The sequence below is a fragment of the Macrotis lagotis genome, chromosome 6, assembly GCF_037893015.1.
Source record: "Macrotis lagotis isolate mMagLag1 chromosome 6, bilby.v1.9.chrom.fasta, whole genome shotgun sequence".
Lineage (NCBI taxonomy): Eukaryota > Metazoa > Chordata > Mammalia > Peramelemorphia > Peramelidae > Macrotis > Macrotis lagotis.
The window spans coordinates 4,869,377-4,888,711 of record NC_133663.1 but is presented as its reverse complement, the minus strand read 5'-3'; the positions used below and the strand labels follow the sequence as shown (position 1 = coordinate 4,888,711).

At 38.8% G+C, this 19,335-nt stretch overlaps 1 protein-coding gene across 4 annotated transcripts in view; it reads right to left on the bottom strand.

Moving 5' to 3' along the window:
• Positions 1–9,809: 9,809 nt before the first annotated feature.
• FGF12 (fibroblast growth factor 12) overlaps positions 9,810–19,335 on the bottom strand; it is a 490,477-nt gene continuing 480,951 nt past the window's right edge. For all 4 annotated transcript variants that reach the window (XM_074190632.1, XM_074190634.1, XM_074190633.1 and 1 more), the window contains one exon: positions 9,810–10,471. In XM_074190632.1, coding sequence (XP_074046733.1) covers positions 10,353–10,471 — 119 coding nt within the window. In that variant the 3' untranslated portion in view covers positions 9,810–10,352. The remainder of the gene's footprint in view (positions 10,472–19,335) is intronic.

The window sequence follows — 19,335 nt, the reverse complement described above, 5'->3', positions numbered from 1 at the left end:
AGAGAGAGAGAGAGAGAGAGAGAGAGAAAGTGTGTGTGAGTGAGAATGTGATTGTGTGTGTGTGTGTGAGTGAGTATATTGGGGGGGGGGGGGACTGTGGAGTTGATAGGAATCAAAAGTACCGTAGTTCAAAGAATAACATAGGTTTTAATGAAATAAGTTCCCTTGCCCTCCTTGATTAGCTAGGGTCACCCAGAAAGCCAAACTTGGAAGGTTCTAGGAAACTTTGGATTATGGCTCTGGAATGATTAGATAGATAGATGTCCCTAAGTTGTACCTTGATCTCTGAATTACTGAAAGGGAATCTCTTATCTATCTAAGTTGTTAGAAATTAGGATGTCTATGTAAAAAAGACTGACCAGCAGTTGCTGTTAGTCACTGATATTCAAAAGGCAGGTAGGAAGCTTGCCTCCCTGTCTCTTAGTCTCCCTCATCACCCCCCCCACACACACACATACACAAACATACACACACACACACACAAACACATGTGTGCTTTGGTTGCATTGCAGAAGCTCCTATGGAGATACCAAGAGCCTAAGTTGAAAGGCCCCCTAAAATGCATCCTGAGTGAACACAGGGAATCTCCCCATCAGTCCCTGCTTGTGCACAAGGTTTCTCTCTCTCTCTCTCTCTCTCTCTCTCTCTCTCTCTCTCTCTCTGAAAATTGTAAGAGTCTGATTGAGCAGAGGGCTTTTCTCTGGGCTTGGCCTGCTTTTAAATCTCCTGCTGTAATTAGAGGGAAGGGAAGGCAATAAGCATTTCCAAGGATGTGCCAGGCACTGTGCTGTTCTTTGCCAATATAATCTCTTTAAATTAGAGCAAATAGCATAGAATTTCCTCTTGAACAAAATTGAAAGTTTAGCTGTCAATCAGTCCTTCATCAATCACCACGTATTGGTTTATCTGTACACATGGAATGTCTCCCAGCTGAAAATAAGCTTTTGCTAATTTTGTCTTGGTAGCCCCATAAATAGGAGAGGACTTGGCATAAATGGGGTGCAGTAAATACTGAATGAGCTGAGTTCATTGTGTCTCCTCTAGTCTGCTGACTTTTTTCCCTATTAATGTAGACTACTTACCCAGGTGGCTTACATTTTTTAAACAAGTGAATTAAAATGAAATTAATGATCTTGTTAAGGTGGTAGTGGTTGACTTATGATAAAATTAGGTTACCTCAGGAGAGAGTTGTCCCCCTCCACACTGCTGACAGATTTCACAATGGCGTTTGGGTGGCTATTGGCTGCTTATTGGGACTATGATGGAGAAATTTCCTTTTCACATGCCTTTCTAGTCAGAGATTCAGTGATCAATGGCACAAAAGACAACAAAGCTCCTGGACCATTTTCTGATGCCGTTGCCATAGGAATCTGAACGTGTACCTTAAAAAAGAAGGCTTCTAGGTTTCCTGAGGGTAGGAGAATTATTTCTTTTCAGTATCCCCAGTGATGTACAATCTGACCATGTACTTAAGAATCAGTTTTTTGGGAGTGGATGATCTCAGCTGTTAAATTCTTCTGCCCCTATGCCTTCTCTGAATAGTGACATCACTAAAAATCAGATTAGGGAAGTTGTTGTTTGTCCGTCATTCTTAAAAAGCATCATGCGTCAAGAAAGGATGCTATCATTTGGATTTAACTGAGAGAGGACTGTGCAAAATTAGCCTCACTTTCTCCTCCAGAGCCAGTTGGGTTCCATGGCCAGAAGTTATGATTAGATGATGACTAGAGATGGCCCCCAGTGCGGTGGGAGACATTGGCTTTTTAAAATCCAGGTCTTTCCCAGGTCTCAGTTTTACTAAGGGAACACCCATTCAGTGATTAAGGTTATGTAAGAAATGAGGCAAAAAATTACCTCTTTTTGCCTAGTCAGAAAATTTCTTCAGGGTTTCTGATCAAAACAGAAACAGTTTGCACTCACCCTGAGCCATCAGGGCCCAAAATATGACTAAGAAGGGAACTGGAACCTGTTGTTGACCAATCTATGAGAGCCAGAATGATCTGGATTGAAGGCATGGTCATTAAGAAATAAATCTAGCCCATAAACCCTAAGATCAAAGCTATGTGATCAAAATTTATATTCCTTTGGCGAGATATCCACAGGGAATAGTATGATACTTTATGTGGACAGAGACAGAGGAGGAAGAGAGAAGGAAAAAGAAGAGAATAAAGAATGGATGGAAGCAAGGAAGGAACTAATTACCAAACTGGGACTGGCAGTTCCTACTATTTACTGGTTGCACTTTCAACTGAGGAAGCAAATAAATATTCAAACACTATTAGAAGGCAGAAGGAGTTTTGACTTGCCATTTACTGCTGCTCATATTCCTAATCATATGTAATTGTATGGGTTTCTGTCTTTGAGATTTTCTTTCACCTTTAGTTTTTAAATTTTTTAATTGGCACCTGAACTAAAAAATGAGAATAATTTTGAACACTAAATAAGTATGATGCTGAAAAATTATATCTATATCTATATCTATCATCTGTATCTATATCATCTAAGAGTTGAGTAGACCCAAGATCTCTTAGTTCAGACTCTTGAGTTTTACAGATTAGGATACTGTGGCTCAGAGAAGGAAGGTCATTTACTTAAAGCCTTCCAGGCAATAAAAAAAAAATATAGAATCAGGACCAAAAGACATGCCCTTTTCTTTCTGTTCTATGGATGAAGACGTGACTGAGGATTCCTTTCATTGAACTATGGCTGAAAGATCAGTTAACTTTGGGGGTAGACAATATCAAGGAAAAGAAAGACCCAATGTCAGCTTTGCCTTCATACCAGCTTGATTGAGAAAGTTATTGGATCTTATTAGCTACAATATTGACCAGGGAGTCATGAAAACCTGAGTTAAAATCTTTCCTCAGATAATATACTAGAGGTACTAGTCAATCAATTCACTTTTAATTAGCACCTGCTACAGACTAAGAGTTGGAATACAACTCCCAGCAAAAGAAGCTGTGCTTGTCTTTGAGGAACTCACAATTTCAGGAGGGTACACAGGACAGGATAAGAAGAACCTGAGGCATGAGGAAGCCCAAGAAGTATAGCTATGTGAGAAATGGACATTTGGCACCCAGGAGTCCATCAATAGAGAATTGGTTAGAACTCTCTGCCTTCCACTCCTTACCCTCTATAATCTGACCCATTGGGGTGTGTGTGTGTGTGTGTGTGTGTGTGAGAGAGAGAGAGAGAGAGAGAGAGAGAGAGAGAGAGAGAGAGAGAGAGAGGGAGGAAGGGGGAGATCCAAGGTCTGATGGGGAAGGAAGCATGTGACCCCGGGCAGTTCACTTTACTTCTCTTCACCTTAGATTCTTTATCTGCAAAATGGAGATATAATAATTGGCCTTATTGCGTTGTTGTGAGATACAGTTTAAAAGTACTTTGTAAACCTCTATGTAAATTTTAGTATTATTCTTCCTTATTAAAGCTGGAGTAACTCCTTGCATTTTATCTCCACATAGAAGAGTGGCTATCTTGCTAGGAGGCCAATGGGCACAAACAGGATTAGTTTTCCCCTTGTGGGGAGAAAGGGGAGCATGGGGCATAGTGGGGATTGGGTACTGGGTTAGTCTGAATTTATAAGACTCAATCCCCAAAAGACCACATACCAGTGATGCTACTTTGGACAGAAACCTTCTTCTTTGGGCCATAATTTCCTCTTCTTTAAGTTGAATAGCTTGGATCAAATAAGCTCCCTTTTAGCTCTAATCCATTCTATAACTGGCTCTTAATATGTCATAATATTAAAATTTGATGTGCAGAAGGAAGGCTTTTGTTTCATTTTTAAAGAAAATGTCCTCTTTTTTTGGTTTGTTTCTCTTTTCCTTCATATTTAAGGAATACTATCTAGAAAGTAGAACTGGTAAGGTCTGGACAGCAGCTCCTACAGTTCTGTCACCTGACATGCCATTCAAACAGTATTGGTTAATTAATAAATTTTAAAGACGATGGAAAACAAGAGTCCTACCTTTGCTCAGGAGGAGCTTTTTCTCAAATTTCCAATTAGAGTCTAAGAGTTGGAGTTACACCCGGGGTGCAGCATCACTGACTGGCTAGAAATCCTACTCTTAGCTTGTTTCCCACTGCTGGGGTTTGGGTGGATAATCAATCCCCAATCTGATGAATCCTGATTATGATCATGGAATTTTGGAATTTGGAAGTGCTTGTGAATTATATTTTATCTGGCCATGAACATCATTAAAAATTAGTATCAGTGAAAAGAAAAGAAAAAAAACCTGCTTAAAAAATTGGGAGATAGATTTTTTTTTATCATAATATGAGAGAGTGGGGTGATTTGAGTGTCTTTGCTTTCTTTATTGGATCAGAAAATAGTAGAAACAGAGGATAGTGAAGAATTGTTAGATGTTGACTTATCTTTTTACCTAAATAATGATGGCCAGAATATTCTCTTTTCCCCTCTAATTTTCTTAAGGGATGTAACAGAAAATCATAGTACCTTCAATGCTTGTGATGAGAGGAAGCTATCAATTTCATAATGATTCTATCAATGACCGTGTTTTTGCTTCTCCCTACCCCCATCTTTATCACCTTGGACTTTGAATGGACTTTCTTGGATAGTGTTAGACAATAGGAGTTCATCATTCACCAACAAAGCTGTAATGAAATTGAGGAAAAAATGGGTCCCTTTTTAATATTTCTAGACAAAGAAGCATGGCTTAAACATTTTCCACTGCTAAATGGAATGGGTTACAAGGGCTTCATCCACAACTAGCTTCGCTTTTCTTTCACTTTTGGCGTTAGTTTAAATGTCATGAGGTTTCATGTAAAGAGCCTAGGACTGAGCATCAGTAGACATGAATTTGGGCTTGATTCTATCACTCACCATCTGTATGATTTGAGAGAACCAATAGCTCTATAATAATTATGATAAAAGCACTTCTATATCTCTTAAAGGTTTACAATTTGATCTGCCAAGTAGGGAGACAGACCAAGGAAAACTTAGCTTGATTCTGAAGTCTACTGACATACTCTTTGTCCTCTTTTTGACCTAATTATGGAGCTTCCAAAGAAACATAGCCAGTGAGATTGAAGGTTATTGTTTTTCCCAAGGCAGACACATTGTCAAGAGTTTAGACAATTTTCAAGTTTGTCTGGACCAATATATTGATTTAAAAGACTAAGATTACTGAGCTAGGTGGTGCCGTGCCAACAGTGCTGATACCCCACTCAGAATAACATATGGGTTAAAGCCTTGATTTCAACATTGGCTAGTTGTGTGAGCAAGGATAGGTCACTTTAACCTGTCTCTAGTTTACTCTTCTGTAAAATAGTGCGAATACAAGTACCAGCGATCTTTCTAAAGTGTATGCACAAGTCTCCAGTATTGTAAAAAGCCTGCTTAGGGAATGAGATATATATATATATATTTTTATTGATCAGGCATTTTTATTTCAGTAACTGTGACTCTAAAATGGAAACAAAACTATGGCTGTTGTTTTCATGAGACATTGTCTTAGGGAGATGGGAGAACCTCTTGGACCTCATGAAATAACACTTCTTCCACTTTGCCCGCAGACCAAAAGCAAAATTGTAAACACTAGCAAGCAATAAAATATTCAACCAGTCTTCTTTTTTTTATAACATTAAGTTTAATGCAAGCATTTGTGATTACCTTTCAAATCAGTTTGCTAGCCAAGCCCAGGCTTTGATATCTGAGTGTCAAAAACCCTTATTTGAGTTTACATGATAAGCGATGACTTTTAGCCTTAGTCTTACATTGGAAAATCTCCAGAAGGGGAAGAGGGAGTGAAATAGCCTGTTAGAACATGCTCCCACACATGCGCTCTCAAGTCTCCTTCAGTTCACATTGTTTTTGGCTTCATCAAGGGGTCTGGACCAGGAAGTATTGCTTTTCAGGATAGAGATAATGTTTTAAAAATAAAAAGTAAGAATGCATTTCCTCACCAAAGAGTGGGACCCAGAATCACATAAGTTCTGAAGGAGCGTGTGCTTTTTTTTCAATGTCCCCTACCTGTTTCATGTTTATTAGAAAGTGGCGTGTTGAGCTATCAGTAGAAATATACATTTATATATAAAGTTTTGCATTCAAATCTCTTGATTCTTTGATATACCTATGACTAAAGACCACAAATCAAACAAATAAAAAACTCTATATAATATATCCGTATTTCAGATGCATATATATATACATATATATTTGTAGAACAATCCACCTTTTTAAATATGTTCCTGTTAAAAAAATGCTATTTACACATTTTGGACAGAGGAGGCATTTGAGCCTTTGGGATGTGGTTGGGAGGGGATGTGCATCATTTAGGGCCAATGACATAGAGCAAGAGAACTCTGAAACAAGGGAATACCATGGAAAACCTCCTCCTAGAAAGTAAGGCGTATTGATGGGATTAGAACATGGAGAGAGAAACGGGAGGGTCTCAATCACTGGGCACACATTTGGCAAGACTAGACATCACAGCATGGGGGGGGGTAGGCGTGCTTGGTCAAACACTCCACATTTTCTAACTTTGAGGTTAAGGAAATCAACTTTATCCTCTTCCTTTGTTTCCATTCTGTTGTTCTGCCATCTCCCACCAGCAGCAACTCTCTGATCATCGATATAGTTTATACTGGCCATGGATCCCAAAATAGTCCCCATCTGTAAAGACTCAGTTTTGTTAAATGTGCTGGTGTTTCCAAGCTAGGTTCAGATGCAAAGAGACCCAGACCTGCATTAGTCAGTGGTCTCCCTCTTCACTGAGCCAGTCTCTAGAAGGTGAGAGAGTGGAGAGCATGTGGAGCATAGAATCCAAAGCTGGGAAACTCAAATGGACAAATCAACATCTAACCTAGTGCTGTGGTGACCTATGTCCTTCATCTTTTCACAACCCCATAAACTCTGAACTCAAAATTAGCATCTAAATTGTGTTTTCTCTTGAAAACTCCAAGTAGCAGCACCTTTAAAAATGGAGAGTAGCAGGTATGTCTGCTAGGACCTCTCTTTGAGTCTCCCAGTGTGTGTGTGTATATGTTTATGATAATCATCTCCAAGGGTTTGAATAATGCTTCTACAGTGTCTAAGAATGATGGATTCCAATCCACCCATGACTACTTGGGTCTCTTGGAGAAGCTGGTTGTTGAGGGAGGGTCTCTGAAGGCAACTGGCTATATTCAACACATTCTGGCATCATTTAGGGAATGAACTGGCCAAAGGACCAGCAAGAAGGAAATCCAGGAGGCCTGGGAATGACTGACTGAATTGAGGTATGGGAGGAAGAGTTAGAATTTAAAAGTATTTCTCTTTTATATTACACAAAAAGAAAATGGTTTAACTTGGAATTAAGTTGGAGAAGTAGTTGGGTGGGTGGGATTTTTGTGTTTAGGAGCATACAGAAAAGTGGATGGAGGTGGATTATCTACAATTCAATATCAGCACTAGAGATGAATTCTCTCTCTTTTTTTTCTTTGCCAATATATTTTTCATGACAACATTGTGTGGGCAGCAGCTACACAAGCTCCTGACACTCCCTTCCACCACTAATCTTCAGCCATTATGTAGGAGGCCCCTAACTCCTGAGGTGGTGATAGCTCAGACTACAGCTTGGGGAGGGGGGATTGAGGGGGAGGGTCATCTTTATTTCTAAAACCAATTGTTGAGCTGAGCACTTACTTCACATTATTGAGAAATAAAGGCTGGAACTTCTGTCCTTAGCATTCCTGTTCTCTCTTACACTAGACAAAGGACAAATAATCTCTCCATCTCAGTTCAAATATACTTGAAAGGAGATGGCATTGCATTTGGGTTGTTTTTTTTTTGTTGTTGTTGATGGCTGAATTCTCTCTCTTGATCTTATCTTTTCATAATAAAAAAGATGAAATAAATCTTGCCCCTTATATCTTTATCACTATTTTCAGTTTCACTTTGTAAAATGGTCCTTTTGTTTTCTTTCTGATAAATCTCTGTGAAGTCTCTGAGGCTCAAGTAGAGCTCTACCCTGCTATGAAGTTTATTCCTAATCTGTAAAAGCCTCCTCCATCATTTCAAAGAGAAGCATTCTCAACAGTAGTCATCTGGGTACTTGGTACTGCTAAAAATACTGATACAGTTGTATTGAATGGAGTGGGGGGAAAAGAACAAGGTCAGATTTGGAGCTCTTTCCACTGTAATTTTCCTATAAGAGTAATAGTGAGAGTTGAATGTTTGTATATGCCATTCCCAAGCACGTATCCTTATAATTTTATTGCCAAAGTCCTGCATACATTGCTTTTGCTATTAGCTTCTAAGGTCTTGATCCAAGTCTGTCATTCAAATTTTGGTCAAGCCTTGAAGGCGTAAATGGTGAATGGGTTGGGCAAAGCTGGACAGATATATAGCTTAGCATGTGAGCCACTCATGAACAATTCCGATGAGTGGAAGCAGTTGTTTATAGCTAAGGAAAGGGAGATGACTTTTGCAACCCATCTCCAGGTCAGAATCACTGTAACACCCAGATGTTTGGCCAGCAGGTAGGCAGCTAGAGGTTTTGTATTGAAAGAAGGTATAGTGGGGTGGGAATTTGTCTGCTTTATTGTCTTTGAATAAGAGCTAAGGCATCAACTATTTTCATTCAGGCTACAGTGGAGAGAATATTAAATCTGTAGTCTTGGCCCTGGAAATCCATGCACTGCCATTTATGACCTTGATGCCCTAGGAAAGTTAAAAATCTCTAGGCTTCAATAATTCATCTGTGAAATGAAGAAGTTAGACTTAATAACCTCTGAGATCCTATCTTCTTCTAAATCTGTAAACCCAGACAGGCATCCTGTCTTGGTCACTGTCTCTCTCACATTCCTTCCTCTCAGTCAGTAAAGCATCATTGATTTCAAAGAGGACTACACTATATTACAGATAATTAGATAATCATTTATTCTCTAGCCACTTCCTTTCTTCCCCTCTCTGTCACTCACTCTCTAAGATGCTATCCTAGGTATGTACCATCTAGCCCTAAAGATGTGCTTTTCTATCCTCACAATGAATCCCTAAACTTAACCCTGAGAGCACAATCCAGACTGTCTGGGATATTGAGGGTAGTTGGGAGAATTGGTGAAACTAGAAGGGGAAGTCCAAGAGATAGCTACATTGTCAGTCAGATGATGGTCTAAGATATAGAGAAAAAGGATGTTTTGGGGGCTTTAAGTCAGCTGTCAAGTGCAGTAGCCTTTCTGATGACTCAGCTGACACTGGGCAATGGGGTGTGTGTGTGTATGTCTGTCTACTTCCAGCAGGGGGAGAGGAATGAAGCCCTTAACAATGTGCCAGCATGTGTGTCCTTACTTGAAAAGTTCATTTTCCTATTTAATCTTGAATGAGCACTTGGAAATGGGGGATTCATAATCTCTCTTCTCAAGAGTCTCAACAAAAGAAGAGATGGATAGAATGGCTACCTAAAATCATACAGTTTCTAGAGGGGAATTTTGTGTGATCACAAATATCTCCAAGATACCTTTAATCTTACAACAGTGCCTTTTCTAAATGACATTTTTAAAGACTCCATAAGAAAGCCTTTAATAAGTGAAATGAGGTTCCAACCACTAGGATTTGAAACCTGTTGTTTGCTTGTTTTCTGAAATGTTTGTGTCAGCTCAAACTATTACAGTCATGAAGGTTGTCCCTCCATCTGCAAACTTCTTCCAGGATACAACCAATGATAAATAATCCAACATTTTCTGGTACTACAAAGTCCCAGAGAAAATGACCTGAATAGTGAGGAAGGGAGATAGGAGAAAGGGGGCCATTGAAAAAGGGACTTTGAGCAGGCATTTTGGAAGCTTTAACAGAAAACACAAACCCACATATTTTCAGGCTTCTTAAAAAGATAGGGAATTACAGAGACAGCCACAAAGAGTACAACAAAAACACAAAAGCAGCCCTTCCCCCACTTGAGGGCTTTTGTAGCAATTCAAGCAGTCTGGGGTGGTGGGGGTAGTGGAGAACCGCAGGGGGGGAGCTTCAATTCTCCCAAGTTCTAACTTTTTATGGTAGCATCTTTATTAAAATTAGGCAGGGTGCTACCTTCCCCCCTTCCAGTAAGAGAGTGAAGGGTTTGCTTAAAAATGATAGCGGAGACTAGATTTATTTACCATTGTTCTTCACATTGCATATATATATATATGTGTGTGTGTGTGTGTGGTGTATGTGTTTCTACAACATTGCAACAGGCAAGAATGAGGTTGAATTTCATCTTCCCCAAACAGAGATTTCATATTCCACATCTTAGACCCTAGGTTCTGCCTGGTCAGTGTATTGTCTCCATGGGTATTGGGAAGGGATGGGGTGCCAGGGAAGGGGGAAGGGAAGAAGGGGAGGAGTGTGCACAGAAGGGAAGAGTTCTCAGCTATGTGGAATCCTGATTCACCACTTTCCCTCCGTTCATTGTCGGTGTCCCGGAACTTTTCCTGGAACGTCCTTGTTTTTCACCAATTTCATGCAGCGATGGCTCTCTGTACATGCACACTGGAAACAGAAATTTCAGCAATTAGTTTTCATGATCACAGTTAGCATATGTAGCTTGGATTTTGAACCTCCCTCTGTCCCACCATTGCTTGGAATGGTCATGTCTTGCTTTCAATCATAGCTTTTTCAAGTTACAGAGAGGTTTCTGATTATTTTTAGAGGTGAGGTTTGTGGGCTTAACCACTTTTATATACAAACACATATGAGCACATACATATTTTTGCCCACACATAACCAGAGCTGTAGGAGACTTGCAGCATAACATTTAGAGGACATCTAGAGTTATCTTGCTCTCCAGGCCATATAATCTGTATCTAATCTAGACATAGAAAGTCCCTTTTTATATACATAATTCTAATCTTTGATTAGCAAAGGAAAATAGGATATTGTTGTGTCCACTGGAAATATTTATTGTCCAGGCTTACTGCACCAGAATGATAAAGAGGCTAGAAAGCAAAACAAACAGAAATAGAGGAAGAAACAGCAGCAGTGACTCTCCCACCCTCCCTCCTTTGTCCTTTACTCTAAAGTTCATTGAACTCCAGGCTCATCCAAGCTGTTCCTCAAGTCAGGACCCCATTCTTGGAGCAATCATCTGATTCCAGTGCTTTGCATCTAATCCTCCCTCCCCCATTACCCTGCTATTCTCTCTGGTTATTAAGTCAGATGGTCAGCTGTAGGCATGCTACAGCTGGCGGTGTTACTAAGGACACCATTCCCCACTGAGGCTGCTTTCTGCAGAGCAGGATCTCCTAGCATTTTGCCTGCATTGAGCTTATCTCATAGCACCTTATGAGGCATGGGCACCAGCACTTTATGGAGGACTCATAACAAATACTCATGTGACTTTCAATTCCTTGCCTGGATCAAAAGCAAGTACCACAAACCAATTGTTCAGGTGATTTGCATAGAAGTTATGACAATCACATTTCTAGTGGTATTGCTTTAAGGTTAAACTTTTCAGTTAGTTCCTGTTCCTAATATTGCATATCTAAGTATTTCTATTACATAAATAGATTGGAATTCATTTTTGGGGTGACAGAACCATCTGGAGCTAAATCTTGACCCCTACTTGTCTAAGGTAGGAGCTTAAAATATAGATAAAATATATATGTCTGTCTTGCAACATAAAAGTGAAGGGGATATATGGTACCCTGATAAATATGCATGTAAACTTCACAGTCCAGGAAGGAACAGACATACATAAAGCCAGAAAGCTCCACTTAACCATAATGGGGTTAGGAAGGCATAGGAAAGATAGGAAGAGGGAAAGGAATTGCTATGGGTCATTGGAAAGATTTGACATAACTAAAAAAAGAAGGATCCCTAATTCTTTAAATATTATACTGACCCTATTTTGCCCTGATATGTAGTAAGTATAATTTGCCCGAGTAGTTTTAAGCATCAAAAATGCATGTCTTTCAATGTCGATTCTGACATTTTGGGTGAGATTACTTTCTTATTGGTGTTTCTGGATTTAGCAAGTAATTGATTTCTGTCAACTAACTGGACGAATTTTGTCTGACTTTGTGTATTCCTCACACCAGGTAGCTTTCCGCCAGGTCTAGTGCTCTTCTCCACAGATGGGTCTCACTGTTATTTTCAGTAATCCAGTTTTCCCCAAATGTCATTTGCTTATAATTAGTTGATTGTTATTAGGCTACTATCGAGTCAGCATATGTAGATGTGTCATGTAAATGGTAATTCATTCATTGAAGAAGCAATTGTTAAGTGCCCATTATATGCCATGGGAAGTGAAAGCTTTGGGTACTTGAAGACAGCAATAAAAGTCTTTTTCATTGGAGAGTTTTCACAGTATTGAGGAGGCAACAGGAAAAAAGTTGAGTGCAAAATAGGGACAAAGTAATTTCTGGGAGCACCATCTCAAGTAACTGGGGGATCTTGTTCTGTAAATTGAAAATAAAATAAATTTAAAAAAGAGAAATACTAAAAAAAAAAATTAGCAATTCCTTTTTCTGCCACACTATAAGCTAGCATGTGAGAATCCAAAGACAAAAATGAGGAAGTTCCTGCCCTCGTGGAGCTTACCTTCTACTAGAGCAAATAGTTTGTACAAATGTAGTTTATATACATGACATTTTCTCAAGATAATTTGGGGAGGGAAACCACTGACAGTTGGAATGTTAAGAAATATCTCAAGGAAAATGTCATATTTGAGATAATAGTTGAAAGATTCAAGGAATTCTAAAAGTGTAAATGTAAATACTGATTGAAGGCTTTTTTGGTTTGAGGAATATCCTCAGACCCATGGTGAGCAAAGAACAAGAAAGTCAGGTCATCTGTGCTGGAAGCTGGACAGGAATGCTGCTTAATAAGTCTAGAAAGGTAACTCAAAGCCAGCAGTGAATTAAGGTTCTAACTAGTGATACAGTTGAAAGGCATCTGCTAGAAAACGGAGGGCTTCAGATTCCAAATGGAGAAGGTTTCATTAGATCATGGAAGGAATATGGAGACACTAAGGTTTTCTGGGTAGGAAAATGTCAAGATCAAAAGGGTTATGGTTTTTATTTTATTTTATTTTGTGGAGGTTGAATTGGAGGGGGAGAGAATCAAGGTAGAAAAAAACAATTAAAATCTAGTCTAGGTCAGAGATGAATAGATAGTCATGTGAAGGAAATCTAGATTGTTGAGGTAGAAAGAAAATGTGCTAATAGATCAGTTGTTTGAGATGAGGAAGAACAAACATTGAGGATGATAATGTGATGCTGTAAAATTCAAATGCCTGGATGAATGCTGGGATCCTTTATAGGTTTGAGGAAAAGAAAATTGGATGTGTTTAAATAGGCTGAATTTGAGGTGCCAATGGGACTTTGAGTTCAAAATGTATGTGTTTGTGTGTTGTGTGTGTGTATGTGCATGCATATGCATGCTCTCTCCCAAGAGCAGCCACAGGAAGGAGCCATGGAGAATATCATTCAAAGGGTCTCACTTTGATACTGGGAACTTGGATTTTCTGTGCAGAAGCATTCTACTCATCTTTTTGGCATAAATTTAGTTGTACCAAAGTTATTGGGGTTTTGCTGCTTCTTACTGGGCAACATGGGGCACAACTTCTGTTACAGGGCAGTGTCAGCACTGTGAAAAGAGATCCCAGCGTACCTGCCAGACTGGCTCTGGATGTCATCTACCCATGTAGTCAAACTCATGAGTCCCTCAAATGTATAGGATGACCTCTCCCTCTGATCATACAGACCCTTGCATCACTTCCCTTTGGCTGTCACAAGAGAAAAGTATTTTCCATATAAGGCAGGAAAGAAGACTGCATGCTGGAAATTTATAAACAGCTAAATAATGTCACTGTATGACCAGGTTTGAGCCAACACCCAACTGACTCTCTAGTACAGTGTAGTATAGTGGATAGATTAATGGATTTGGAGTCAAAGGACCTGTATTGCAATCTCAAACTTGCTTACAAAATCACTAAATCTTTCTAGGTCTCATTTTCCTCATCTGTAAAATGAAGGTTTTCTTCAAGGAGGAGATATGAGAAGAAATCTCTCCATGTTCCTTTGTAGAATGAAGACTTTACATGTGTTTGAAACATTACATAGAAGACATCATTTAAAAAGAAGGGTTCATTGGTTTGGTTGATTTTTTTTTTCCTCTCAAAAATCTTTTGTGTTTGTTTTAATGATCATTAAACTAGATAATATCTTGAGTTCTCTCTAGCTTTTTAAAGTGAAGACATGATCACACAGTTGGTACCTGATGTTTCTCCTTCATTCTCGAAGAAGACATGACATCAGGGAGGTGATGTCATGACAAGTACATGAATTGAATATGAATGAGGGAGTGCCATGCTAAAGTCACTGACCTCACATTTTTCTCTGGAGCATTCTGGATATGGAGGCCAGATATGAATCAGGATGACCGGAGATGGCCCTGGAGGTGGGGCAATCAGGGTTAAGTGACTTGCCCAAGATTACATAGCTACTGTGTCAAGTGTCTGAAGCTGGATTTGAACACAAGTTCTCTTGACCAAAGGGGGTGCTCTTTCCACTATACCACCTACATGAAGTGGACAATCCAACAGAAAGGGCTATTCCCAAGGAAACTGAGATAATTAGCACAAACATTATAATTCCTCAGTTAATTTGGGTGGCACTCAGGCCACCAATCTCCTTGATTGCTATTGGTACTGGCCACTGGATCCAGATAGCTCTGGAGGAGAAAGTGAGGCTGGGGACTTAGCCCAGCCCCTCCCCCCATCCAGTTCATGAGCTTGTCATGGCAACACTTGATGTCATGGTCTTCAAGAATGAAGGACAAACATCATCATCACTGCCATCAAATTAAGACTGATATTTTCCCCAGAATAAACACTTAATTTTACTCACAATAAATTATCTTGATATATCTAAAAGATAACTCAACCATTATGTGTCCCAGGATAATTCACATAGCAGTGTTCAAAGTTCATTAAAAAGAGAAAGCTAGAGATGGCAATAATGGAAGATAATAACATGCAAAATAGGCTTTCAAGTATTCTTAGGCTGCTGATCCTTTCTGAATAATTTGTGAACATGTTGAAGAGAATGAAAATATCAGGATTCAGCCTCCATCCCTGTCACCCCTGATTGGAAGGTTCTTGCCCATTTCTGCATCTTATTTTTCAGAAACAACTTGCTTTTCTTTTTTCAGAAATTCACATGCATTGTGAAGTGACATGAAAGTTGTCATGGCTTGTTATTATGTGTTTGTTATTTTTGTAAGTCAGATTAGTTTATATTCTTTATTTCCTAAACCTGAAAGGGAATTAGCTCTGTACAAAGGATAGAGTATTCAGCAGACCTGGTTCCTGACCTTAATCTTAGTGACCTTGACTCAGGCTCTCCCCACTGCCCTACCTGAACACCTTTCTCTCAGCCACTTCTTCAAAATCCAATTTTCTTTCAAAACTTAGGATTGATACCACCTTCCACAGTAATTCCTTTCCTGATACCCTTCTAGTAGTTCTTTCTTCCTGCTTGAATGAGCATATACAAGTATTGATCTTAATGTATGCCACACATCCCCCTAAATGAAATGGCAGTTCCTCAAAGTCAGAGGTGAATTTTAATTTATTTTTAGATATTCAGTAAGACTATAAATGCTTATTGTCAATAACTCTATCAATCTAAATAAAAACCAGCAATACCAGGAAGTTATACTCTGAGCAACTAAAAACAAAACAGTTCTAGAAGAAATCTCATGTGAATGACCTTCTGACCTTCCACTAATGGGAAGAGGTGGAGGGGGACTACTTGGGCAGTTGCCATTGGTTTGGTTTATACTTTAGGCATTGTACCGCCTATAAGCACTTTAGAAAAGGCATGATCAATGAATTAATGACTTCAATGGATCAGCTCTGGAATGCTGATCAGCTGATTGACAAATGTGGGGTACTTTCATTTTAGTCAGATGTTATATAAAAATGTCATTAAAACTTCATAACCACACACAGTTAAGTCCATGTTTAGGAGTATAAAACTGGGCCCACATGGTAAAGGCTGAGGTCAGATTCCTAAGAAAAATGTTAAAAGTGGCTATTTTGTCACCCCCTCTTTGCTTTAAGAACCTTCCTCTGCCCTCCGCTTCCTGTTTCCAGTCCTTCAGTAATCTTCTTTCAACAGTGAATTGGATGAAGTAGCGAATGTCATCCCTTCTGACTCTCAAATTCTATGATTCCGTGCAAAGACTGGAAACTTCTTGAAGATAGTCTTTTTTTTTTCCTTCCTAACCCACAAAATCAGAACAATATTTGCATACATGGAGTACTTTATAAATGGGGTTTGAAACAGATTGAACAGCGACCCTTAACCTTGACTTGAGCCCCCCCCCATGCATAGCCCTTTCTCTCCAAAATTACTCATTCTTCTCAATAAACACTAACCTTGTTGCTGATTAAGGTGATGAGTGACTCAGCTCTGGCTCTCACCTCTATAACCAGCATGGCTCCAGGCCTTCATAGACTAATGTAAACCACCACACAGGAAGAGATAGCTGTAATCTGGCCTGTCTTCTCTAAATACTCAGTTTCCTGCCCTTTTTCAGGGATTGATTTTCTGATCAACATTACCCTTGATTCTGTGATAGACATGGTCATTTGCTTCCCTGAAACTCCACTCAAATTTTGAGTCATGGGCTACCTAGGTTGAGGGTCCCTAGATCTCATCCATGTCATTCTTACTCCCCTGGTGTCTCTGCCTTCTATTCTTTTCTTTGAAATTCATAATCTATTGTTTAATTTGGAGTCAACTTTCATTTTTCCTAGAAATTTTTTATCTGTGGATTAGCTAGCATAAATATAGACATAGATATCTATCTACATGTATGTATGTATATGTTTATAAATATGTGTGTGTGTATATATAAATATTCATCTACTTTGTACATGTTATTCACCCCCCCCAAAGTCCTGTCTTCATCACACAGAATTATTTTGTTTTATTCCTTTGTATTCTTAGGATGTGGTACATGTTGTGCTTAGATGGCTTATAGAATTAAACTGAAGTTCATATTGCAGTCCTACTTTGAGCTCAGCTGAGGGGAACCTCAACTATTTGATTGAAATAACACTACTAAGAGATAAGTGAAGCTAAACCTCATTAATCTTCAAACTTTCTGAGGATATTAATTATTGTACTGCTTATCTCATAGGTTGTTGTGGAAAACAAAAAAGCATTATATTATCCTTCATGTGTCATTTAGATGCAAGCTATTAGTATCGTTATGATCTTGAGGACTCAGTTCTGACATGGCAGAGTCATTGGAACCAGAGCAATAAACTTGGTCTGATAAAATTTATTCATTATCCCTTAAGAGGTAGAGCATCCCTCTCTGTCATTAAGAAATGGTGGATTCACCTAGCTGGATGGAGGTTAAGGCTATGAAATACAGGAATCAGATGTTGAACTCTAGCTCTGCAGTCAGAGGATTGGAGAAAATCTGGGTCAGGTATTTTGATTTTTGCCAGTGTGACATTTACAAAATGAGGTTAAAGATGTCGGTGTTTCTGTCCAAATCTCCAAATGATTACAAAGAACCTGACATTTTGTTGCAAATTTTATTCTCAGAAGTCAAAGAATTACCAATCATACAAAGGTTATGAAATGAAATGACTCTTTCAAGGCCATGAGCAACAGCATTAGGGAGAAGATTAGTCAGTTAGGAGAACTTAAAAGATCTTTGATTCAGAAACTAAGGCAGAAGGGAATTAGACAATTCTATAATTTGATGTTTTAATTAATGCCATTATAGTAAGCATTAAGAATTGTTAAGAAATTTGAAGGCACACATTCTGGATGTTTCTGTTTGCCAACTAACAAGACATGGGTTTTCTCAATGATATTTCCCAGTAGGTTGGGAAAAGGTCCAATGAATTTCTCAGAGAGTTAGGAGTTCAAGCACAAAGTGATCTGCATCCTTCATTTGGGAATCTAACAGAAGCAGTATTTGTGAGAAAGAAAGATAAGCTAGAATGTGTGAGGGAGATATTCCCAAGACAGCTTTCTATTTGACAATCAATTCAGAAATGAAGAAACAGCTCCTTTGAGTGAAGAGAGGAGCTGTAAACAAAAAACTGTAACACTGCATGCAAAAATATAGGAGGGAAGAGAATGGAACTCTGCTTCCTTGGCAGGTCATTTACTAATGCATTTAACTAATTACATCCAGTAACTCTATGTCAACTATATGTCTTTGTTCATGATTTTCTTTTTTTAAGTTTTTTTTTTCTTTGCAAGGCAGTGGGGTTAAGTAGCTTGCCCAAGGCCACACATCTAGGTAATTATTAATTGTCTGAGGCCGGATTTGAACTCTTGTACTCCTGACTCCAGGGCCGGTGCTCTATCCACTGTGCCACCTAGCCACTCCTGCTCATGATTTTCTACTAGATGTTTTATCTCCTTCCTATCATGGCAGAAAACCCCTTAGAAATCATATGATCCACCCTACCCATTTTACAAATAAGGATGTTGAATTCTAGAGAGAAGTCCCAAGATCAATGAAGAGTTATTGTTGCAATTTGAAACTAAATCCTATCAGAGGAAATAACATGTATACATACCCCCAAATATTTCAAAATATTCAAGGTAATTTTGAGGTCAGGGTAATAATTTTAAGGTGATCAGGAAAGACCTAATGCAAGAAATGAAGAAAACTAGAAATTCTAATAGATGTCAGTAAGAATATGCATTTATGGCACAAAAGACTATGGAGTAAAACGGTAGAGATTGGAGATTAGATCATATTCAAGGAAGCAATAAAGGCAAAATTTCTGGAATTTAAAGTGCATGAAGTGGGATAATATATACGAAGACTGAAATGGTAAATTGCACTTAGATTGTGAAGTAAATCAAATGCCAATCAGAAGTTAGAGTGTGTGTAGGCAGAGATATCAGCTAACAAGCCATTCCCATAGTTCAGGCAAAAGTGATCATGGGCTGAAGAAGATTATTGCCATGTTAAGGAAAACAAAAAGAGATTGAGTTTATTTTTGTGTAGGTGGGTTCAACAAGACTTAAGTGATTTAGCTATTAAAAACAAGAGAAATCTTCATTTCTCCATCAAAATGTATTTTAATGCCTTCAAGTCTTTAAAAAATTTGATTTCTTAAGCAACAGTAACCACAGAATATCAATTCAGCACCACCAGCATGGACCTACAGAATAGGGAAGTAATAGAAGAGAAAGATGGAAAGGACAGAAGAAAGGGGAAGGGAAATTGGTAGTGTTTTCTTGACAGGATATTTAGGAGCTATGCTTAATGCAAAAGAGGGAGGTCACCACCAAGACATCCTGAAGTGGGGAGGGAGTTGTAATAACATTTGCTTTCTGCAGTAATTACAATGCAGTGAGAAGGCA